This window comes from Sardina pilchardus, chromosome 14 (assembly GCF_963854185.1).
Source record: "Sardina pilchardus chromosome 14, fSarPil1.1, whole genome shotgun sequence".
Lineage (NCBI taxonomy): Eukaryota > Metazoa > Chordata > Actinopteri > Clupeiformes > Clupeidae > Sardina > Sardina pilchardus.
This window is the reverse complement of record NC_085007.1, coordinates 13,726,218-13,752,269: the sequence shown is the minus strand read 5'-3', so window position 1 is coordinate 13,752,269 and position 26,052 is coordinate 13,726,218. Positions and strand designations below refer to the sequence as shown.

Below are 26,052 nucleotides of genomic sequence, written 5' to 3'. Positions count from 1 at the left end.
CGAGACGAGCCGCGACGTTCTTAAACCTTGCGACTGCGACTCAACGTGTTTAATGCTCTGCGACGGCTTGCGACTGCTTGCAACTACGTGGAACTTCTAATTCACACCGCTGCAACTCAGTCTCGTCGCGTCGGGAATCTTTGGTGTGAATTGGGCTTAAGATGAATCGTAGAAAACCTTCATGAGTGCGTGTATCCATCGTTAACGGGAAACCCACCCCACATCTGATTGTAGTGCAGAAACGAATAAGAATAAGTGTATGTACTGCATGTAATGAATAGCATGAAGACCAGTAGAATATGGTTTTGTATAAGTGTAATTGCATTATGTACATTTGTAAATAAATAGAATACTATGGGTGGGATAGGGTAGTGCAATTGTCAGGGGGGGATTCCGCCTCTTTGTTCTCCATGTCAAGGTTGCTAAGGTTGTCCTTCCTTACCTCAACAGGCAAGGAGGCATGGGGCAGGAACCTCTAAAAAGGAAACGAGAATGCAGCAGGAAAACAAACCCTGAAGTGCAAGCTGGCACAAGTGTCTTTCAAAAATTGGAGCATCCTTGAAGATGTCAAGGAGTGTGTGAGCGTGGTTGTTTGGAATCTTATAATTTTTTTGAGACAATTTCTGTCATTATAGGATGACAAGATTGTCTGGACGTGGCATGAGGGGTTGTCGCTCCCTCTGTTTCATCTTCATCTGTGCCTTTGCCCTGGTAGCGCTGGTGCATCAGATCCTTCATGCGAAGAACCACATCAAAATGTATGAGCAGCCTTCTGTGAGCAGCTATAAACAGTTTCTTTATTTATTTTTCCCCTTATTTTAATTTTGTGTGTCTGTATGGTGGTTTGGGGTTTTGTCTTTCTGTGTGCCTGTTTTGTGTTTCTGGTGTCTTGGTTTTGGGTCTTTTCGTTTGTAGAGGGTTTTGTTCACTTGGTTTCCTTTTCGTTGTTTTTCCCACTGCAAGTGTTTTGCCGTCAGCATGTTTGAAAAACATGGATGCCACAACAAAAGTCAAACCATACGCTCACTTACCTTCAATTGTCGCGTTTTGTGTCCACTCTGGTGATTACAGGGCTCCGCTTCAATAGTCACAGTTGAGATCGCTACTCCGGGAGTGTACCCTTTTAGACTTCAGTGAATCCCTCACTTTGTGAATCCCTCACTAGATGAATCCCTCTCTAAAAAAGGGTGGTGTGTGCGTATTAAACCTTTTCGATTTTCAGTGAATTCCTCACTTTGGGAATAGGTTAGTGTGTGTATACTATCTTTAGCCTCTGCAAGAGATTTCTGCTTTGCTAAAGATAGCTTGTACGTAGCCCCTTTTCGACTCTGTGAGGCGACTGCTCTGCGAAAAAGGGGAAGTAATTACAGTGCATGAAAATGCACTGTACTGTTATTCCAAGTCTTCTTATTATAGTGCATGAAAATGCACTATACCAGGGGTGTCAAACTCATTTTCACCGAGGGCCACATCAGCCCAATGGTTGCCCTCAAAGGGCCAGATGTAACTTCTAAGATTTGTAGCACCAGCCACAAAATCTTTAGCATTGATAAAACGTCTAAAATCGAGGTATCAGCATGACATGTTCTTTTTTATTATTGTTATGTTTTGTAAAAACAAAACACCACTGTCAGTTCCATACAGTTTGACTTTTCAATGAGGGTCACTGGTCAGTCAGGAAGAGATCATGCCATGGATTCTTTTTTTTTTTCATATTTCTGAGTTTTTAGATTCGAGTATATTCAACTTTACTGTCATTGCACGAGTGAAATACCAGTAACGAAATGCAGTTTTACATCTAGCAAGTGATGCAAACGAGTAGGCTAACTGTCATGTCAAAAAGTGCATCCATATGAAATGCGTCACTAGCCTACACCGTTCCATACACATACAGTAGAAGCGAACGGTCCCGGTGGACTTTTTCTTTGAAGTTTTAAAGTTGAAAGGTGTTGTGTGGATTCTATGTTGTTCGTTTTAAACTGAAAGGAAAATGCAAAGCAACAGGGCGATTACAAACCTCTAGCATAGCCTACCTCTGCTTGCCTGATATGAATGCACCTCTTCTCGGTCAGAATAGGGTTACTTTCGCTTTTGGCCAAACAATCACTTGCTCGATTAGCAAGGATTTGGAGCTGGATTTTTTGGATAATAGGACTACACACAATTATACATGCCTTTTAAACGTAGACGTAAACGTATCACGTAGTTTACAACTTACATCGATTCCCCTCTCAAAGAAGCACACGCACTTCAAACAATCATGCGTTTCACAGGCAGGCTAAACCGAGCGCGTAATTTAGGCGCTCCGTTCGCTAAATAGTTTAGAATACTGGTTTATTTTGTTTTCACACGTACACGTTGCTATTACATCTGATGTAGCCAGTTGCACTGATCATAGAGGAAGGTGGTTGATGTTGCCTCCCTGTCAGTCTCACATGCGTGCATTGTATTGCAGTGTATTGCCTATGCGCAAAAACTGTATCGGACATGTTAAGCTCTCGCGGGCCACATACTGTATCAAACCCTTAAAGCTCTCGCGGGCCATATGAAATGACGTGGCGGGCCGCATCTGGCCCGCGGGCCTTGAGTTTGACACCTGTGCACTATACTGTTCTTCCAAAATCTTCTTATTATAGTGCATGAAAATGCACTATATTGTTCTCCCTAGGTTTCTTATTATTACAGTGCATGAAAATGCACTGTACTGTTCTTCCTAGGCTTCTTCTTCTTATTATTCTTCTAACGCACGCAAATCAGCTAGAACCGTTTAACGTAGAAACTTAATTCAAACTACGTTACGTAGGTCTTACTTAGGACATGTGTGCTATGACTTTTCAACTTTGTAACTTTTATACTTTTTAAACTATTAGTTAAAAACTATTACAATTTCCCCCATAGACTTAACATTGCTCATTATGACATCACGGCAGCAATTAGAATCTTACTCCAGCTGGTCAGCCACCTGGGCACCAACTGTCAGTTTCTCTCAGGCAATCTCTCTGAAGACTACATATTCTGTTCCCCTGTATCCTCTGTGCACAACAGTATCAAAATAAGTCCTCCTAATTCCATCCAACTTTATATCCATTCATCTTCTTCAAACCATTCACTCATCCACCCATTCTAAACAGTCTGCCTATCAACATCAATTAGACGTTCTACATTCAACTTTTAAACAATCTACTCTGTCTCAGGCTGGCTCTCTTAAGACTAGCCAGTTAAATTGATCACACCTGTATCTGTATCCACTACTCTCAGTAGAGAGCTGTGTCTCTCCATTCTACAAGAATATAAGGCACATTCCATCCAACATTCTATCCATTCATCTTCTTCAGACCATTCACTCATCCACCCATTAAACTGTCTATCAACATCTATTAAACAATCTGTCTATCAACATCCATTAAACTCTCTGTCTATCAACATTAATTAGACTATCTACCTTCAACTTTTTAATTATTTACTCTGTCTCAGGCTTTAAGAGTACACTCTGGCTCTCTTAAGACTAGCCAGTTAAATTGATTACACCTGTATCAACTACTCTCAGAGAGCTGTATCAGTGTCTCTCTTAACAAGAATATAAGGCACATTCCATCCAACCTTCTATCCATTCATCTTCTTCAGACCATTCACTCATCCACCATTAAACTGTCAATCAATATCTATTAAACAATCTGCCTATCAACATCCATTAAACATTCTGTCTATCAACATTAATTAGACTATCTACATACAACTTTTAAAGTATTTACTGTGGGTCCCTCTCAAGCAGCGTTTATATGTCCTCCCTCGCTCCTCGATCCTCAATGATCTACATAAAGAAAGATAGAAGAAGGGCTAGACTATCCCATTGTTGCCGCTCCATCATTCTTTATGTAGATCAGTGAGGAGCGAGAGAGGACGCGTAAACGCTATATGAGAGGCACCTTCTGTCTCAGGCTTTAAGCATACAATCTCATTAAGACTACAGATCCTGTTAACTGTTACCTCTGTCCACAACTGTTTCAAAATAAAAGTCCTCACTGCAATAATACACTATTAAATCATTTGACCTTTGAAACTACTAGAGATGCACCGATTGCAATTTTTTGGCCGATTCCGATTTCCGATTTTTCATAGAATTTGACCTGCCGATACCGATTTTAGCCGATTCCGATTTGCATCTTCTAACCACTTTACAGCACACAAAATTATTTAGAGTTATTTTCTATCCTTTCTTTAATACAACATGTTAATATAGAAATGCAATCAACTTATCAATGGCTGGTAAAAAAAATGTGAATAGACAGATTCTTCTTCAAGTCTTCTTCAGCTGCAGTAGGCTATTCCCAGTGTGGGACATTCATTTCACACACTACTAATAGAAATGCACTGTAGGACTACTATTTTTTTCTTCTCACATACAATATCCAACTGTAAATATCTTCAGACTACTGATCTTGTGTATAACTGGAAAGTGTGTATAGGTGCTACATAGGCTGAGATGTTGGAAAATTACAAAAAACTGATTTTGAGATAACAGCCTTGAAACACAGCCAATGGCATGCATACTCAGTCTACTACACTCTTCTTTGAACTTTCGCGATTGCTTGCGGATACAAAGGAAGTGTCCATATTTGGATGGCATAACGTCATGCAGGAGAAACACAGCTTTCCAACGACACCACACATGATATGTTTTGTATCACGGTCGCGATAGTGTATGACATGTTAGAATGCTTACTTTTGGCGAATTTAGAAGAAACATACAGGCGTGAGTAGACAAAAGGTAATGAAATAAACCTCTAAATGTGTAAATCGGACTTTGTTGTTGTGTTAGTGTGAAAGAATACATGCTAAGGTGGCAAACTGAAGCAAAACGATGTTTATTCCTGCCGTGGCTATGTTGCTGCTTGTTGACAGCGCTTGTGGTTCAGCTGTGAGCACGCAATTAGCGGCAAAGACGGGCGGTGATGTGCGCTGTTTACGTAACCTAGTGACAGCTTAGTAAATTCCACGCAATATGGCAAAGCACAGCGTTCGCTGCATAGAAAAACTCAGCATTAGCGCTTTATCCAGCCCTGAGTGTTAGCCTTTGCTAGCTTCATCAAACTTTGCTTACTCAGCTGTGTGATGTTGTTACAAGTAGGTGCGAGTGCATTTGACCGGCATAAAATCGGCATGTCTCAGACTGACCGGCCGGTCGCCGGTCGTGGCCGATCACGTGAAAATCGGCCGATTCTGATCGGCGGCCGAGCGATCGGTGCATCTCTAGAAACTACTCAACTATTTAACTGTTCAACCATTCCAACTGTCAGTTATCATCAACTATGCCTCCAGTCAACTACATGAAACCTCCATGTACCTAGCAACCAACATAGCAACCATTAAAATTAAGCGTTTATGACCGTTTCCATAGCAACCAACATGATTATACTGCAGTAACTTCTTGTTTCCTGATAGTGGCCACCATGGATACCCTAGCAACAAATGTTTCAAAATAAAAGTCCTCACTAGCAAGTTATCTAGTTAGCATGGTTAGCTTTGTTAGCATAGCTAGCATTTTTAACATAACTGCAAAAAATCATCAACTAAGTTAGCTAATCAACCTGGTTAGCATTGTTAGCAAATCTAGCATTGTTAGCATAGTTAGCATTTTTAGCATTACTGCTAGAAATCATCGGTTAAGTTAGCTAATCAACCTGGTTAGCATTGTTAGTAAAGTTAGCATTGCTAACATAATTAGCATTTTTAGCACAACTGCTAGAAATCATTAGCTAAGTTAGTGTCAGGAAAATCTTCCCAATATTATGACACAAGAACCACAGACAAGTAGTATAATTTTCAGTATACTCTGGCGCCAAGAGGAGAGAGTGACCAGAGAGGAGAAGTCTCCCCTCTCCAAAACAGTCTCTGAGCTCTTGGACGCAAAGAGGCTGTTTTATTAAAGAAAAGCAGAGAGCAAAACAAGTCAGCATGACCTTGGTCGAAACCTCCCTAAAATCCTCCTCTCGCTCATGTCCAGTTTCTTATCTGCAGGTGCATAGCGTTCCTGTGAGGTTCCCATGTGAAACTGTGAATAGCAACTTTGAACACACATATGAAAGTGTGGATTATAACTTTGACGCACACAAATGAAGTTCATAATGATAAATATATTAATTTCTTTGTCAGTTAGCTAATCAACATTTTAACATGAATAGAAATCATTAGTTAAGTTAGAACTGGAATGTTTCAGCTTTAAACTGTCTACCTTCACACTATCAACTCTCTGTAAATGATGCAACCACCATGTTTACCCTAGCTACACCTTAGTAACCATATCTACATTATCTATCTTTTTTTTGCATTTTCATGCACTGGTAATTCCTTGGAATTGCATTTCTAGTTATTAATCCAACTTCTTCTAACGCTCGCAATTCAGCTTGAACCGTTTAACGTAGAAACTTGATTCAAACTTTGCTACGTAGGTCTTACTAAGGAGACCTGTGCAATATATTTTTCAACTTTGGAACTTTTATACTTTTTAAACTGTAAATTAAAAACTATTAAACATTTCCCCATAGACTTAACATTGCTCATTATGACATCACGGCAGCAATTAGAATGTTACGCCAGGTGGCCAGTCCAGGTGCAGCAGCTCTCTCTCTCTCTCAGGCTACATACACTGGCTCTCTTAAGACTAGCCAGTTAAATTGATTACACCTGTATCTGTATCCACTACTCTCAGTAGAGAGCTGTGTCTCTCCAGTCTACAAGAATATAAGGCACATTCCATCCAACTTTCTATCCATTCATCTTCTTCAGACCATTCACTCATCCACCCATTAAACTGTCTATCAACATCTATTAAACAATCTGCCTATCAACATCCATTAAACTCTCTGTCTATCAACATTAATTAGACTATCTACATTCAACTTTTAAATGATTTACTCTGTCTCAGGCTTTAAGCACACTCTCTCTTAAGACTAGCCAGTTAAATTGATTACACCTGTATCAACTACTCTCAGAGAGCTGTATCAGTGTCTCTCTTAACAAGAATATAAGGCACATTCCATCCAACCTTCTATCCATTCATCTTCTTCAGACCATTCACTCATCCACCCATTAAACTGTCAATCAATATCTATTAAACAATCTGCCTATCAACATCCATTAAACATTCTGTCTATCAACATTAATTAGACTATCTACATACAACTTTCAAAGTATTTACTGTGGGTGCCTCTCAAGCAGCGTTTATATGTCCTCCCTCGCTCCTCGCTCCTCAATGATCTACATAAAGAAAGATAGAAGAAGGGCTAGACTATCCCATTGTTGCCGCTCCAACATTCTTTATGTAGATCAGTGAGGATCGAGGAGCGAGAGAGGACGCGTAAACGCTATATGAGAGGCACCTTCTGTCTCAGGCTTTAAGCATACAATCTCATTTAGACTACAGATTCTGTTTCACTACTTCCTCTGTCCACAACTGTTTCAAAATAAAGGTCCTCACTGCAATAATACACTATTAAATCATTTAACCATTGTAACTACTCAACTATTTAACTGTTCAACCATTCTAACTGTCAGTTATCAACTAAGCCTCCAGTCAACTACACGAAACCTCCATGTACCTAGCAATCAACATACCAACCATTAAAATTAAGCGTTTATGACCGTTTCCATAGCAACCAACATGATTATGCTGCAGTAACTTCTTGCTTCCTGATAGTGGCCACCATGGATACCCTAGCAACAAATGTTTCAAAATAAAAGTCCTCACTAGCAAGTTAGCTAGTTAGCATGGTTAGCATAGTTAACATTGTTAGCATAGTTAGCATTTTTAGCATAACTGCAAAAAACATCTAACTAAGTTAGCTAATCAACCTGGTTAGCATTGTTAGCAATTTTAGCATAGTTAGCATTTTTAGCATTATTGCTAGAAATCATAAGTTAAGTTAGCTAATCAACCTGGTTAGCATTGTTAGTTTAAGTTAGCATTGTTACCATAGTTAGCATTGCTAGCATAGTTAGCATTTTTAGCATAACTGCTAAAAATCATTAGCTAAGTTAGCTAATCAACCTGGTTAACACTGTGAGCATAGTTAGCATAGTTAACATTTTTACCATTACTGCATGAAATCAGTAGCTAAGTTAACCAATCAACCTGGTTATCATTGTTACCATAGTTAACATTTTAACATGAATAGAAATCAGCAAATCAAAATGTTTCAGCTTTAAACTGTCTACCTTCACACTATCAACTCTCTGTAAACTATGCAACCACCATATTTACCCTAGCTACACCTTAGTAACCATATCTACATTATCTATCTATTTTTGCATTTCATGCACTGGTAATTCCTTGGAATTGCATTTCTAGTTATTCTACTTCTTCTAACGCACGCAAATCAGCTAGAACCGTTTAACGTAGAAACTTCATTCAAACTGCGTTACGTAGGTCTTACTTAGGACATGTGTGCTATGACTTTTCAACTTTGTAACTTTTATACTTTTTAAACTATTAGTTAAAAACTATTACAATTTCCCCCATAGACTTAACATTGCTCATTATGACATCACGGCAGCAATTAGAATCTTACGCCAGGTGGCCGGCCACCTGGGCACCAACTGTCAGTTTCTCTGGCTTTAAGCATACAGTCTCTCAGAAGCCTACATATCCTGTTCACTGTTTCCTCTGTCCACAACCGTTTCAAAATAAAAGTCCTCAGTGCAATAATACACCATTAAATCATTTAACCATTGAAACTACTCAACTATTGAACTGTTCAACCATTCCAACTGTCAGTTATCATCCACTATGCCTCCAGTCAACTACATGAAACCTCCATGTACCTAGCAACCAACATAGCAACCATTAAAATTAAGTGTTTATGACCGTTTCCATAGCAACCGACATGATTATACTGCAGTAACTTCTTGTTTCCTGATAGTGGCCACCATGGATACCCTAGCAACAAATGTTTCAAAATAAAAGTCCTCACTAGCAAGTTAGCTAGTTCCCAGCAAACAATTAACGTTCTGCTAACTTTCACTAACGTTAGCTTTTGGTTCCCCTATGGTTCGTTTTTCAGCAACCTACTAATAACGTTTAGAGAACGTTATCTCCAGGTTATCAAAACAAATAACGTTCCCCTAACGTTTTTACAACTAAAGAAAAAAACGTTATATTCTGGTTGAATCCCAGCAAGCAAATAACGTTAGCCGCTGGTTCTCCTGTGGTTAATTTATCAGTAACCTTCTAATACCCTGGAGAGAACGTTAGCTCCAGGTTATCAAAGTTTCCCGAACGTTATTACAACTAAAGAAAAAAACGTTATATTCTGGTTGCATTTCTCTTTTCACACAACGTTGCTACTTAGTTGTTTTTAGGTATCTTATTTGTATAACCATATCGGTATTCTCTGGTTATGTGCGTGGGGTTGATTGATGAAAATCGCCCCAGAGTTTCTATGAGTTTCCAATCGAACACGGCCAGCAGCCACACTGCAAAGTCGGAATAATTTGTTGCAAAATCGACATATAGCCGTATTCTATTCTTCCCCCCTCTGTTGGATTGATATTCGGCCGACCAAAGCCAGCCCAGCTAAAGGGGCCAGCGCGAGAAGCTAGGTTGAGAAACTTCCATCTCGGGTCCGTACTGGGGTGTTGGTGTTTAAGCAGACTCAACCTCGCTAACTTTAAGACATTTGGATAACACAGAGATAAAGTTACTCACGTAGGCTGGCTGTATGGTATCGATCACATTCTTCACATCGTTCTCCATGCACTTGTTCCATTAAGTCCAACAGCCTTTTAAAAAACACTGTACAGGGTAAACCGGGTGGAAGAGCTAGCTAGCCATAGTCCCAGGCAGGCACACAACGATTTCATGCTAACTAATCTGACGAATAGTTTTGAATTAATCCATAATCGATTAGAGTGGCACCTGAAATGCATTCATGTTTTTAAAGCTTTATTTGTTATGAAAATATGATGATGAGGACTCCAATGAATTCTTTCTCAAACGTTGAGACTGCATCTTAAACAGCACAATGTTCCCGGGGGAGAATTGTTTTATATTAACACGTAGCCTAGTCCAAGTTATAGCCTATGTTACTGTGCTGTTCACTCAGCCTATCCCACAATTCCCAGTCCCAATTTAAAACAAAATAAACCAAAATCCATCATAATTCTTAACCGAGGACTTTTAATGGCATACGATGCAATAAAAACAGCCTGTTTTGAATGTTGAAACAGTGTGTTAGGCTAGCGCCTGCTCTGCTTATGTTTTGATCTGACTAATCGTTTATTATAGGAAAAGACACCGTAGACAAGAAAGTATTAGACCTAACCGCATTTAAATACTTAGCTGACACTCAGTTATGGTAACAAGTCGTATTCGTCGTAGTTCAGCAAGCATCTCATGGTAAGTGATTTTCATGTGTGTAGTAACCTATGATGTCATTGCCTTAGTCCTCAGATACGTTCGCTCTCCCAGCTTGCAGATATGTCGCCGCAGTCGGCAAGTGTACAGCGGAGCCATATGCCTCGATGTCATGATAATTCTACATATTTTTTCCCCCTTTACACTTTGTTGCTGGGAGGTTAGGGGAACGTTAATGCAACCAAATATAGTAAAGTTCCCTAAAGGGTAGGAGAACGTTCTGCTAACCAAAATAAACAACCAGAAAAAAACGTAGTATTTTCGTCAAGAAAACTTTCCTGGGGAACCTTGTGGCAACTTTCGCAACTTTCAGGCAACGTTTTCCTAACCAGGAAAAAAACGTTCTAAAAACGTTCTCCTAACCAGAAATTGTTAGCTGGGTTAGCATGGTTAGCGTAAGCTACAGTAGTTAGCATGGTTTGCATAGTTAGCATTCTTAGCATAGTTAGCATTTTTAGCATAACTGCAAAAAATCATCAACTAAGTTAGCTAATCAACCTGGTTAGCATTGTTAGCAAATTTAGCATTGTTAGCATTTCTAGCATTACTGCTAGAAATCATCGGTTAAGTTAGCTAATCAACCTGGTTAGCATTGTTAGTAAAGTAGCATTGCTAGCATAATTAGCATTTTAGCATAACTGCTAGCTAAGTTAGCTAATCAACATTTTAACATGAATAGAAATCATTAGCTAAGTTAGAACTGGAATGTTTCATCTTTAAACTGTCTACCTTCACACTATCAACTCTCTGTAAACTATGCAACCACCATGTTTATGCTAGATACACCTTAGTAACCATATCTACATTATCTATCTATTTTTGCATTTTCATGCACTGGTAATTCCTTGGAATTGCATTTCTAGTTAAACTTCTTCTTCTAACGCAGCCAATTCAGCTTTAACCGTTTAACGTAGAAACTTCATTCAAACGTTGTTGCGTAGGTCTTGCTCATGCCATGTCTGCTTTGTATTTTTCAACTTTGTAACTTTTATACTTTTTAAACTATGAATTAAAAAACGATTTCCCCATAGATTTAACATTGAGCTATTTCCCCATAGACTTAACATTGCTCATTGTGACATCACGGCAGCAATTAGAATCTTAGGCCAGGTGGCCGGCCACCTGGGCACCAACTGTCAGTTTCTCTGGCTTTAACCAGAGCCATATAAAGAGAGAGTTGCGACAACCCGGGTACAGAAAATTCGGTTTGTGACGTGGTTCGTGTAACTTCAAGTAGTTCAAATAGTTCCCGGAAGCGATTTTGACTGTTCGTTAGAATCATAAAAATAACCGTCTTTTACTGTCTGTTAACGAGTGTTCGATCCTAACTTCCGGGAACTATTGTTGAGAAAATATGGAACATTAGCGTCAATGGAGTTGTCGCAACTCTCTCTTTATATGGCTCTGGCTTTAACCATACAATCTCTCTGAAGACTACATATTCTGTTCCCCTGTATCCTCTGCGCACAACAGTATCAAAATAAGTTCTCCTAATTCCATCCAACTTTATATCCATTCATCTTCTTCAAACCATTCACTCATCCACCCATTCTAAACAGTCTGCCTATCAACATCAATAAGACGCTCTACATTCAACTTTTAAACAATCTACTCTGTCTCAGGCTGGCTCTCTTAAGACTAGCCAGTTAAATTGATTACACCTGTATCTGTATCCACTACTCTCAGTAGAGAGCTGTGTCTCTCCATTCTACAAGAATATAAGGCACATTCCATCCAACATTCTATCCATTCATCTTCTTCAGACCATTCACTCATCCACCCATTAAACTGTCTATCAACATCTATTAAACAATCTGTCTATCAACATCCATTAAACTCTCTGTCTATCAACATTAATTAGACTATCTACATTCAACTTTTAAATTATTTACTCTGTCTCAGACTAGCCAGTTAAATTGATTACACCTGTATCAACTACTCTCAGAGAGCTGTATCAGTGTCTCTCTTAACAAGAATATAAGGCACATTCCATCCAACCTTCTATCCATTCATCTTCTTCAGACCATTCACTCATCCACCCATTAAACTGTCAATCAATATCTATTAAACAATCTGCCTATCAACATCCATTAAACATTCTGTCTATCAACATTAATTAGACTATCTACATACAACTTTTAAAGTATTTACTGTGGGTCCCTCTCAAGCAGCGTTTATATGTCCTCCCTCGCTCCTCGATCCTCAATGATCTACATAAAGAAAGATAGAAGAAGGGCTAGACTATCCCATTGTTGCCGCTCCATCATTCTTTATGTAGATCAGTGAGGAGCGAGAGAGGACGCGTAAATGCTATATGAGAGGCACCTTCTGTCTCAGGCTTTCAGCATACAATCTCATTAAGACTACAGATCCTGTTTCACTACTTCCTCTGTCCACAACTGTTTCAAAATAAAGGTCCTCACTGCAATAATACATTATTAAATCATTTAACCACTGAAACTACTCAACTATTGAACTGTTCAACCATTCCAACTGTCAGTTATCATCCACTATGCCTCCAGTCAACTACATGAAACCTCCATGTACCTAGCAACCAACATAGCAACCATTAAAATTAAGTGTTTATGACCGTTTCCATAGCAACCAACATGATTATACTGCAGTAACTTCTTGTTTCCTGATAGTGGCCACCATGGATACCCTAGCAACAAATGTTTCAAAATAAAAGTCCTCACTAGCAAGTTAGCTAGTTAGCATGGTTAGCATAGTTAGCATTGTTAGCATAGTTAGCATTTTTAGCATAACTGCAAAAAATCATCAACTAAGTTAGCTAATCAACCTGGTTAGCATTGTTAGCAAATTTAGCATAGTTAGCATTTTTAGCATTACTGCTAGAAATCATCGGTTAAGTTAGCTAATCAACCTCTTTAGCATTGTTAGTAAAGTTAGCATTGCTAGCATAATAAGCATTTTTAGCGTAACTGCTAGAAATCATTAGCTAAGTTAGCTAATCAACATTTTAACATGAATAGAAATCATTAGTTAAGTTAGAACTGGAATGTTTCATCTTTAAAGGAGTCCTAGAATTCAAAACCACATTCACCTTGTTCCTGTTGAATTTAGGCTGCGAGCAGTGTCTAAAGGACAACACCAAAGACTTTACCGCGTCCCACGCCTGCTTTCGTATGCAAATTGGGAAATAGAAACAGCCGTGTTGAAATGCTCCAATCTGAACAGAGCTCAGATAACACGTAATAGGCGCCCATCCCCCTTTAGACACCCCCTCTCATTTGCATACCTTCGATTAATAATTCTTGTTAAACTGCTCTTACGATGATAATATCTAGATATGTGGTCTATGGCAGAGACGTTGTAATGCTAGCGTTATTACAGCTAACTTTGGAGAGTTACTATACTAAGAAATGTACTGATAAAACTTACCAATCTAACACATTCATTCTGTTGGGGAATCTGCTGCACTTCATCTTTGTCAGAACCTTCTTCTGACTCGGTTTATACATGTACGGCTGTATTCCTTATTTAAATCCATTGTTGATAGCTTTATCAAAGACTTTGGCTTTATTTACCAGCAGTAAACGTAGTTTCACTTTGCTCTAGCTTCAGACCGGTGGATTGAGCCAATCAACTTTCAGGACATATCGGCCAATAGACCAATCAGCGCGCATCTCATTTGAATATTCATGAACTTGCTGAGTGGGCGGGAAAAACAAACTGTTTCATTGCAAGGCTTATTTATGACCTTGTATTAGGCGATCTAGCAGTGCTCCTGGGGCGTTTTCAGCCCCACAAATTTATATATGACATTATTTAGGCTCAAAGATCAATTTGTAATGGTCAAAAAATGCGTTCTATGACTCCTTTAAACTGTCTATCTTCACACTATCAACTCTCTGTAAACTATGCAACCACCATGTTTACCCTAGCTACACCTTAGTAACCATATCTACATTATCTATCTATTTTTGCATTTTCATGCACTGGTAATTCCTTGGAATTGCGTTTCTAGTTATCAGTGTTGTGTCTGTTGCAAAGGCCCCTTTTCGACGGGTTTAGGATGCACGAAAGGACTGATACAAGGGAGAGGCTCTCTCCATTTATGAATCAAAATCCTTAATCCGGAGTTCAGGGTCAACAAGTGGATATTATACAGAAGGCTCTCCTTAGTTTCTGTTTCACGCTACCCTACCTGCAATCATGCTTGTAATTATGTGATTCTCTTGTTATAGGGGGACTGGGCTATTTATTGCATAAACTAATCTGTGACAATGATCCTCCTGTTACAAAGGCGCCTGTCAGTGGAGGGACAAGGGAACCTAGCTATTCCTACTATAGGTTCCTAATTGTAAGTTGTGTAACAGGGCTGGGGGAAACAGGTTCCTTTATCCTTCCTTTATCCTACCGGAAACATGCAACACACTTAATCTGAATCTATTCACAGAGCAAAATGAATTAATATGGCCTTTTTCAAGTGTGAATCTGTATAACACGCATGGCACATGACAGATTTAATTGATCATTTGTTACTAAAAACAGATTTCCGTATCTTTGCATGATGTGCAAGTTGCGTAGAACACGGTGGGCAGCACAGATGGCTCCCACATCTTTCATTTACCCTAAACGTGCCGGCACCACTAGCCTCAACCTTACTCTTTAAAGAAACACACCCGCTAAATAGTTGGTTGGTTTTGTGACCGCATCAGTGCATAGGACGTCCCTTCCTAAATACACAGCTGAGTTCGCTACTCCAGTGTATGTCAGTGCATTGTGCGGTAAGTGTTTGCCCATTAACAGTGTCTAGAAATAAGCCCTCAAACGGACAATTTACCAGTTTCCCGCCTGGTCTCCTCTGTTGGCGTGCGTCTCTTGCAAGAAGTTCAGCATTCTCGTTGACACAGGGGAGGCAAAGAAAACTTGAAAAAGGACTCTGCTGCCTTTTCAGAATCCCTAACCAAGGGTTAGGGTTCTGACTTTATTGAATAAAAAAATCTTCTCGCTCTCATTCGGCGAGGTTCTGAAGAGGTGATGGAGAGCCTGTCTGCATGTATATCGAACCCCGGTTACGGGGCCCTTTTTATACTTGTCCATCGGAGCCTGAACTTATTCATTCAGCTGTCTGTCCATCACTTGTTCCTCTTTCTGGTGACTTCCCTTTAAACTCTTTAAACTTAAAACTCTGACACAGCACATGGATGTTGTCTATATATGGCTCTAAGCATGAACTCTTAAACTTAAAATTCTGACACAGCACATGGACGTGGCCTATATATAGCCCTAAGCAGGAACTACTAAAACTACTAAAGCATACTCTATAAGCTTGATTAAAACACTTTAAAGGCTAAACAATCGTTCTATAAAGAATTAAGCAAAAACACATTCTATAGCTAAACAAAACCATTTGCTGCATTTGCACATTTTTATTTGGTTTAGAGCAAGCTGGAATTAAGCATTTTATATTTAGACTTCTATCTAGCGAACTATCTAATGCAATCTTTTGCCTTTTCCACAGTTCACATTTTCTGCCACCTTCTACACAACACAGAACTGTATTTTCTTAGATATAGTGTAAGCCGCTTGTGAAAGAAGAAGAAAGATTGGCTCATGCAATTTTCATATATTATACTGTATACTGGGGGGGGGGAGGGGGGCAGCTCTAGCTCTAAACTGTAGGCTTAGGCTATAATGATTGACTGCTGGGCAGGCTGATAACAAACCTGAACTTGTAGACTAAATGACCAGAACAGCATTGCTTCACCACTTCCTTGTTCTAGTTCCCTTTAGGATTTCCTAATAACTTTGAATTTGCATTTCATACAACCCTTCTTTCATATGAATGAATGAATGTCTTTATTGTCATTGCATTTAAGTACAATGAGATTTATAGAGCCACTCCAGTAAAGTGCGTCACACATATACACTTAATAAAAATCCATTTACAACACATTCATTGTAAATTTACACCCTCCTCCACACACACAAATACACATGTATACACACGTTTCAATACATCCTCCCACCATCCATTGCAACATTGCAAACATCCTCCATGCCGCCTGTGTCATAAATAATAAAAGCGTGTGATAAATAATAGTAAGAAAATATATATGAGCGTAAAGTGCTGAATAACAATGCAAATAGCATTATTAAAAAAGTTTAGCTTCATTTAAAATTGATATTGCCTTGGGAAAGAAGCTATGCCTAAACCTGCTAGTTCTCGTTTTTAGACATATTTATAACGTCTCCCTGAGGGGAAGAGTTCAAACAGTGAGTGACCAGGGTGAGTCCTGTGTGATTTTAGTGGCCTTTGAGAGCAGTCTTGAGTTGGCAGTTTCCTCTAGTGAGGGTAGAGAACAATCAATGATCTTCTGTGCTGTGTTGATCACTCTCTGTATACGTTTTTTGTCTGCTGCAGAGCAGCATACCATACTGACACACAGTACACCAGGATACTCTCTATGGAGGGGCGGTAGAAGAGCACCATCAGCATAAGAAGTCTGAGAAAATGCAGGCGCTGTTGTGCCTTGTTTACCACTGCTGTGGTGTTGTCCATCCATGTGAGTCGGTCCGAGATCAGGGTTCCCAGGAATTTGAAGTCATTGATGAAGAGAGGGAGGGGGTCGGCGCTGGACTTTTTGATGTCTATGACTAGTTCTTTGGTTTTCCCAGTGTTGAGAGACAATTTGTTTTCTGTGCACCATGTGACTAGTCTTTGGACCTCAGATCTGTAGGCCGCCTCATCTCCTGTAATGAGTCCGACCAGTGTGGTGTCGTCTGCAAACTTTATGATGGTGTTGCTGGGGTAGGGGGGCTTACAGTCCTGGGTGTACAATGAGTACAGCAGAGGACTCAACACACAGCCCTGAGGGGAGCCGGTGCTGAGAGTGAGGGTGGAGGATTTGTGGGGAAGTCCATAATCCAGCGGCAGATATGAGAGGAGAGGCCAAGGTCAGACAGCTTCCTGATGAGGATGTCTGGGATGATTGTATTGAATGCTGAGCTGTAATCTACAAAGAGCATACAACTCTCTCTCGCTCTTTTGTGTGTGCACACGCTCTAAGTAGCCTACTTTCCAAATTATGTTAGGCTATATGGTAAGGTAACGTTAGATCTGCTGCATTAAGGAGAGTGAGAGGACATCCATGTCCTGCTTGTATGTTAGAAAAATAGTTCCTTCTCATCTCAAAGTTTCAATGCACGATCAGAATAGTGGTCTCATATTTGTTAGTCAACAGGCTAGAAGAAACAGACGCAAAATGCAGAGAATATGAACTTATACCAACAGCCTGAAAATATTAGCCTGACCAGCCAGACCCACATCAAGATGTATGGTCTGGGAACACACCATAAGCAGGGCTCAATGGAGGAGTGGGATAAACAGTTGTCTTTCAAACTCCCTCTCCACGCATTAGGATAATGGTAAACTAATCATCTTTTTGTTTTCAAGTAGCAGGATGCGTAACCGTCGCAACTTCTGGTCGCATGTCGGTCACTATTATGTTAAGCCCGCCCACGGACTCAATACACGATGTGATTGGTCCGGTGATTCTTCCATTCTTCCAAATATTTGATTGACAGGTTCAAACGGCACAAAGAATTTTAAGTGTATATAGGTATAGGATCATTATGACACCCTCTGAATGTATGCCAAGTATTGTGTAATTTGGTTCATGGGGGACCATACAGTAAATTAATATATTTGTACATTTAGTGACTGTACACTACATGCATGCAAAACCACATATAAAGATACATGCACACACAGACACACACGGCGGTCATATTTTGTACCGCTTTGCAGTACATCTAGTTTAAATACAATGCGTGAAGAAAATAGGCATGAACTTTTTTCAAGTTTGCATGGTAGTTAATGATCATTCCCTTAAATAAAGATATTTTCTTGATCTATATGCACTCATTTATTGTCAGTTATAAATTCCTACAAACTTGTTTGAAACTGAATGTTGACAGAAGGGAACTTTTCACTTTTCACTTTTCAACTTTTCAACTTTTCACTAGGAGGGAACTTTTCACTTTCACTGCTTGGACCTATGATTGCACAATTCGACTGAGAGAATTTCCGCATAACATAGGATGTTTCCTTGCGTATCTGCCTTTTCTTGTCTGTCCTCTGTCCGTTCTTTGCATTTAGAAAAATGAGACATCCTCGATACGTCAAGCTTTGAAAGATTTCAGGGGCACGAGCTGGAGTTCTCGCGAGAGCACAATTTGAATTGTGTCCGCAAGATACTCTGACCAGGAGCAATGATACACATTATTACAACATTTGTTTTTGGTTGTAGTGTTATCCAATTGCGTCAAAGTCCAGAATCAGTCAGAGTAAACATTGGTCGTAGAGTGTTATCCAATTGCGTGCAGTGAGATTTTTAAATGCATGCTTGGTGCCGCCCCTCGAGTTTGGCCATTTTCATTATTCGTGGCCAGACCCCTTAATCTGAATAGCAAATAGAGCTTTGGGATGCACCCATGGTCTCTTGTTGTACCTTGTTTCTTATCCACCTTTGTCCTGGTAACCTTGTTAAACCCCTGTGCCGGGGCCTGTGCCATCCTGGGGAGGCACAGCTGAAGTACCTCACCATCCAGTTTCTTTTCCTCACACCGCTTCTGCATGGTCTGTGAGGTTGAACAAATGAGCTCTCCTCTGGGAGACCATGAGTGCACCTCATCATCCCAGAGGAGGGAAATGTGGGTCTTGAGGGAGCCATCGTAGACTTCTGAGAATGGGTTACTCCATTTCCAGTCTCTGAAACTGAGAACTACTGAGAACTGAATTTGTATATAGAATGGCAGGGACTGATTTCAACCGCCATGCACATTTCGTCGCCCCCAATGTTGACCCCATGGCTACAGCCTTGTGTGTGCATGTGTGACAGAAGGGGCCCACTGGTGTGCGCGCGCGTGTGTGTGTGTGTGTGTGTGTGTGTGGTTTTAATGAAGGTGTTTTTTTTTTGTTTAAACTGGTGATTAAATAAAGATAAATAAAGATTAAATAAACTTGACCCATTTTCCCACCAGTGGGCAAGAGTTTAGACGGTTGCACAGAGATGAGGCAGGCAACTGGAGTGGATTGAACCTGCCAAACAACTCTCCACTGACACCTGCCAGGTATGGGAGAATAAGGTATCGAGTATGCCAGACACCCTCAGACAGGAAGAAAATAAGAAAGGAAGACAGAATACAGAGAGAGAGAGAGGGTATAGCTGATTGGATTTGTGTTGGCAAAGCTATCCCACCTTATCGGATATTGCACCTACAGTAGTGAATCAGAATGTTAAGATGAAGAAGGACGTGTACAGTAGACACTAATTACTGTACATTCAGAATAGCGGCAGGTGCAAACACCTGGCTCACCTGGAGACTTTTGTGCAACTAGTCTATTCTGCACTCAATATGGATATTCTATATAATCAGAGGTGGAAAATTCCAGCTTCAGTGAGTAAAAGTCCGATCATGTACTGTACTGTATTGCTTCTACCTGTGCACTTAGCACAGGTGATCTCATCAATTGCTGCTCTACCCAGCTGAAGAGTTGTGCTAATTAGAATCAGCTGGTTTAAATGAATGGTTGGCACAGATACTGTATGTGGTAGGACTTTTACTTTCTGAAAATTGATTTTTCCACCTCTGTATAATTAATGTTGTATGAAGTCTACATCGAATGTACTACAGTATACAAGTTGTGAAGTATTCACAGTCACTGAATTTAACACTGGGAGGTAAAACAGCTTAAACTTAAACTTAAACCTTAAACTTCATCTGTGTCAAGAGGCCCTCTAGTGGCTGATAGGCAACTCTTGACAAAACAATGGAGATAAAAGGTGCCTCTCATGCAGCGTTTATACGTCCTCCCTCGCTCCTCGGACCTCGCTCCTCACTGATCTACATAAAGAATGATGGGGCTACAATGGGACAGTCTATCCCTTCTTCTATCTTTCTTTATGTAGATCAGTGAGGAGCGAGGCCCGAGGAGCGAGGGAGGACGTATAAACGCTGCATGAGAGGCACCCAAAGAGAGGGAGAGAGAGACTGATTGACTGACCAACTGACCATTCGTGTCTACTTACTAATAAAAACAGGCAGAAGATTGGATGGCCCATAATTTAAGAGTTTTATTTCTGTCAGGTCTCTGGAGTCCTCCCATAGGATTTTCGAGTTCAATTCCACATCGTGTCAAATGCTGAGGAAGGAAATCCTGGATGTGAAGGTCCTCACTATGTGAGTTCCATATAAACAAACACACACAACCCCACAGTACATGTTCGCTTTGGCCATGATAGGACTGTCCACACACACAACATACACAGCACACACAAACATACCTCTTGTTCGAAATGAATGTACTCCTGTCCTACATTTGTTTTATCAGTTATATTATTTGTTTAGTGAGGATCAATATACGCATGTTCTTGTACCAAATTATTTTTCTCACTGTAAGTGTGTTTATTTTGTGTGTGTGTGTGTGTGTGTGTGTGCATACTTAGGGTGAATAGCTCAGAGTTGTTTGATAGATGGAGAAATATGCAGGTGTGCAAGTGGGAGCAGAACAAGGAAGAGATCAACGACTTCACGTCAGTGACACACACACACACACACACACACAGAACACACTGTACAGAAATTAATCTCTGATATCGTTCATCATACCCTTCATATGTAACCCTTTGTGTGTGTGTGTCTGTGTGTGTGTGTGTGTGTGTGTGTGTGTGTGTGAACTAGGATGTCTGTGTCTCAGTGCTGTAATGCATCCTCCTTCCTGTTCACCACTAAGCGCAATACGCCATTAGGCACGAAGCTGGGCTATGAGGTTGGAGGAACCCTGAACATCAACCCTGAGATATTTGGCATGTTCCCTGATGTGAGTCATCAGACACACGCACTCACACATGCATGCATGCACACACACACACACACACACACACACACACACACACACACACACACACACACACACACACTCCCTCTCTTTCTCTCTCTGTGTCTGGCATATTCAAACAAATAACTAGATGAAAATGTGTGCCTCTGGAAAATGCCTACATCTGTAGCTTTGCTGTGTGTCTGTGTGTTCACAGGACATGCCCTATTCAAGATCAGAGTTTAAGCGCTGCGCTGTCGTTGGGAATGGAGGCATCAACATAAACAGCAAATGTGGAAAAGAGATAGACTCAGCTGACTTTGTCTTCCGGTAAAAATGCAGCATTTGAATTTAATGTGAGTGATGATGATGAGTATAGAGGTGTTCATAATTCACCGTTTGACCGATAACCAAAAGGTTTTAACTGGTTAATACTTACAGTTAAACGGCTAAAAAACAAAAGTTTGCAGTGTGGTAAACACAGAGAATGTACACCTATATTAGATTAGATTAAACTTTATTGCCATTGTGCAGAATACAAGTACAGATGAGAGACAATTCCCCTTATTACTGGTGGAGAGCTAACAGACAAGTTCATCTTTGCATACTGGGGACATTAGTGCCATATACAGTACAGTGTAAATGGCTAAGCTCTGCAGCGCGACTCAGTCAATAGACACACAACTATAGCTGACATACTACAGTATATCTGAATAAACTGAGGTTGGAATATATTATAGCCTATTGCCAAAAGTATTGGGTCACCTGCCTTGACTCTCATACTAACTTCAGTGACATGACATCCCATTCTCAGGGTTTAATGTGATGTCCACTCTTTGCAGCTATAACAGCTTCAACTCAGGGAAGGCTTTCCACAAGGTTTAGGAGTGTGTTCATGGGAATTTTTGAGTATTCTTCCAGGCGTGCATTTGTGAGGTCATACACTGCTGTTGGATAAGGAGACTGGCTCTCCGTCTCTGCTCTAATTCATCCTAAAGGTGTTCTGTTGGGTTGAGGTCAGTCAAGTTCATCCACACCAAACTCTGCCATCCTTGCCTTCATGGACCTTGCTTTGTGCACATTCATGTTGGAACAGAAAGGGGCCATCTCCAAACAAAAAAAAGAATAATTATATATATAAAAAATCATACTGTAACAGAATGTAGCCATGGTGCAGTAGAAAGTATAGATAATTGCTGCAAATTGTAACAGAGTAAAAGTGAAAAGTAGGAACTTTTGATTTTACTTAGGTAAAGTAGAGGTATGTGGAAAATGTGAAATGTTAAAAATATGTTATATCTAAGACAAAATATAGGCTGCCAGACAGAAGGATTAAATGTTAGTTTTGTTTTGAAACTGTTTTGTTCATCGAAGAAAGTTATGCTGTGTGTTTCCTCCAGTGAACTGCTGTCTCACCTACTGTTGAGTTTTCCTCTGATGCTGTCAGTGGGTCTCAAAAGATCAGACTGGCATCTAATACCCACACACACCACCATCACCACACACTACTGTACAACACTCCTTCATTGACTGCTCTCGCACTGTTTACCTCTCGTTCTCTCGGCCAGGTGCAACATTCCACCTGTGTCTCACAAATACTCTGCCGATGTGGGATCGAAGACTGACTTTGTCACCATCAACCCAAGTATCATCAGACAGAGGTACACAAACAACTCCACCTGAACACAACCTGTTGCATAGACATATCGAGGACTGAGAACCAAAGGGGCGTAAGTAACATTTTGGTCAAAATTGAGTTATATATATCACCTGAAAGCTCTTGATGAGCTCTCTTAGCTGACACAAGTAAAACATTTCTAAATATAGAGTTATTGAACAAAAACCAAAGGTCTTTAACTGTGAACATATAGAAGCAGTTAGATTTGTTTTGGCTCTCCTGTAAAAGTTGGTGAAATGTCACTTACGCCCCTTTGGTTAGGATTGCTAAATGTGAATGTACGTGCAATTGATTGGTGAGATTCTACGGTTTTAAATCATGACCTGGAAATACTAATTCCAATTTATAAATCTAATTTAGTTCAATGTGTAATACACACTGTGTTTGTTACGTCTTTTGAAATGTGCCATGATTGTAAAGCCATACGTTGACTGCAGAATTGTCTGAATGAATTAGTGGAATATGCTACACAAACCATTGCAGTCATTTGCTGGAATTTAAACATATGAATACAAAGCTTAATTTCTCACAGCCACACACACACTCACCTATCTGTGTGTATGACTGTCACTAAAAACACCCACTCCTCACCACAGGTTCCAAATGTTAGAGAAATGGCGCAGGCCTTTCTACGAAGTCCTGCAACTGTACAACAATGCCTCCATCGTGCTGCCCGCCTTCTACCAGGGGGCGGACACTGGCCTCTCCTTCCGTGCCAAGTACACGCTGGATGACTTCAGGTCACCAGGCAATGTGTTCTTCTTCCATCCGCAGTACCTGCTCAACGTGGCGCGCTTCTGGAAGCTGGAGGGGGTGCGCGCCAGACGCCTGAGTACCGGCCTCATGCTCGTCACCATCGCCATGGAGCTGTGTGAGGAGGTGCACCTCTATGGCTTCTGGTCCTTCCCCACGAACCCGGAGGGTGCCTCCATCACACACCACTACTACGACGACGTCAAGGCGAAGCCGGGCGTCCACGCTATGTCGGACGAGCTCTTCCACTACCTGCACATGCATGCGCGCGGCATACTGCACTTGCACACACAGCCCTGCAACTAATTGCTCAAGGCACTGACCGCAAACATGGGCCAGCATGTACACACTCACACACACAGATGGATACACATACATAGGCACGCAAATACACACACACACACACACACACACACACACACACACACACACACACACACACACACACACACACACACACACACACACACACACACAGTAGATCTGTAAATCCTGCACATGCAAACATACAGTACATAGACACTAACACACACAAGGCTTGTTCTTATCTTACAGCCAATAAAGTGATTAATTTTTCACCATGCACTCCACTTTAATTAAATCTTGTGTCCAGGGGTGTGCACAATCCAGAAATTGCCATCTTATATCCTCTAAAAATCTCAGTCATTCAAACATTATTGGGGTAAGTGTTTTTTTCAGGCTATGTTTTTGATTGTAACCCGTTGTCAGTCAATAGTGAAAGTAAATAACTGTAAAATACTGCGTATATGCGTATACCTAGCTATACAACGATAGCGATACCCCACTGGATTTATTGTTTGGACTTTGGATAAAGTCCTCACAAATCAATCAACTGAGATAGAGCGAAAAGCTCAGACAACCTTGTAAACCTGGTAGGTAAAACTTTAATTTATTAAGCACTTTTTAAAGGGGTCCTTATCTACATAATGAAGTACAGTGTGACAACCTACAGTATGTAACAATATGTAATCACATACTTACTGTATGTTGTCCATACATACAGTACATGTAATGTGTAATAAGAAGTGCTTGTTACAATACTTTGCCAAAGTGGCCTCTTTTTGAGGAAGAAGTGTGGCTATGGGCTAAGGTGAAGTATGTCTGTAATATTTATACCAATCATACCTTTGCACCCTAAGACATACTTCCTTTCATCAGCCATCTAAATAACAATTAGGCTACCCAATTAAAGTTCTGTAAACAAAATGAAAAAAAAAAGAACAAAATGGAGGATATAGCCTATTGTAGCATTTTGCAGCCAAACTCTTCTTAATAGGCCTATGGCTACAGTCCGTAAGGTCTCCACTTCATCCATGTTATATTAACCAAAACTCAAATAAGAACACACACACACACACACACACACACACAAATGCACTCTTCCCCCACACACATACCCCTTAACTCTCCAACCCCTACATACTGTACATACAGACAGTACAACATTAGTACCCCCCCCCCACACACACACATACATCATTCACCCCCTGCAGCGCTTACTCCCCCCCCCCCCCATGCGCTTTTTGCACTTATCCTGCTCCTACCTACAGCCTCTACCTACTACTGAACTGACAATGTTCTTTAGTAATCATATGCATGTGACAAATAAACATCCTTGTATCCTTTTTTTTGTTATCAAAGTTTTTATTGTGTTTTTTTTTTTCATGTGAGAAACACACAATATACACTCACATACACATACAGTACTATATAGCAATCTGGGCAAGAAAGAAAGAAAGAAATAAAAAAATAAAAAAAAAAGACAGGAAAATAAATAAATAAATAAAAACCCATACACACACATAATAGGTAAAATGGGGGGGGGGGGGGGGGGTGTGGCTTAGATTACGTTAATCTTGAAAACAATAATAATTAATTATTGGGCACTAGTCTGTTGAAATTGAATAAAATGCAGGAAATGAGACCAGACCTGAGAAAATTTACCTCTACCATCATTCAGTCTTGCTATAAGCTCTTCAAATGAGGCTGTGTCTGTCATTAGCTTCAGCCAGTCTGCAAAACTAGGCCTTACTTGGCTTTTCCAGTGTCTAAGAATGATTCGTACAGCAGTGATGAACCCAGCTAGTGCCAGAGCGGATTCTGCTTTAGAAACCCCTGGTGGCAAAAGGGACCTATCTCCAAGTAGACATAACTGGGGAGACTCTGGCAATGCTGTGGCCAACCACATCCTTGTATCCTTGTAAAAGGTAGGTGACAAAGGTCAGTCTTGTCTGCTATTAAGGTTTTGCATCTACCAACGTCATAATGCCTTATGGCCTGTACAGACTACACGACTTTTCTGTCTTTCACGATTATCTCTTACGATTGACCATGTCAGAC

At 40.3% G+C, this 26,052-nt stretch overlaps 1 protein-coding gene across 1 annotated transcript; it reads left to right on the top strand.

The window, feature by feature from the left end:
• The first annotated feature begins 636 nt into the window (after window positions 1-636).
• LOC134101254 (alpha-2,8-sialyltransferase 8E-like) lies at window positions 637-24,078 on the top strand. Its single transcript, XM_062554852.1, has 8 exons — window positions 637-758; window positions 19,424-19,528; window positions 20,531-20,623; window positions 20,890-20,976; window positions 21,125-21,263; window positions 21,478-21,590; window positions 22,829-22,921; window positions 23,535-24,078. The coding sequence occupies exons 1-8, from the start codon at window positions 637-639 to the stop codon at window positions 23,995-23,997; spliced, it is 1,215 nt and encodes a 404-aa protein (XP_062410836.1). The 3' UTR covers window positions 23,998-24,078.
• The last annotated feature ends 1,974 nt before the right edge of the window (window positions 24,079-26,052 follow it).

What these genes read in the sequence shown, in the direction of transcription:
- LOC134101254 (XM_062554852.1), top strand. Translation starts at nt 637, where the DNA reads ATGACAAGATTGTCTGGACGTGGCATGAGGGGTTGTCGCTCCCTCTGT. An exon ending in TATTTGGCATGTTCCCTGAT is followed by an intron (nt 21,264 to 21,477) that starts GTGAGTCATCAG and finishes GTGTGTTCACAG; the next exon opens with GACATGCCCTATTCAAGATC. An exon ending in CCAAGTATCATCAGACAGAG is followed by an intron (nt 22,922 to 23,534) that starts GTACACAAACAA and finishes TCCTCACCACAG; the next exon opens with GTTCCAAATGTTAGAGAAAT.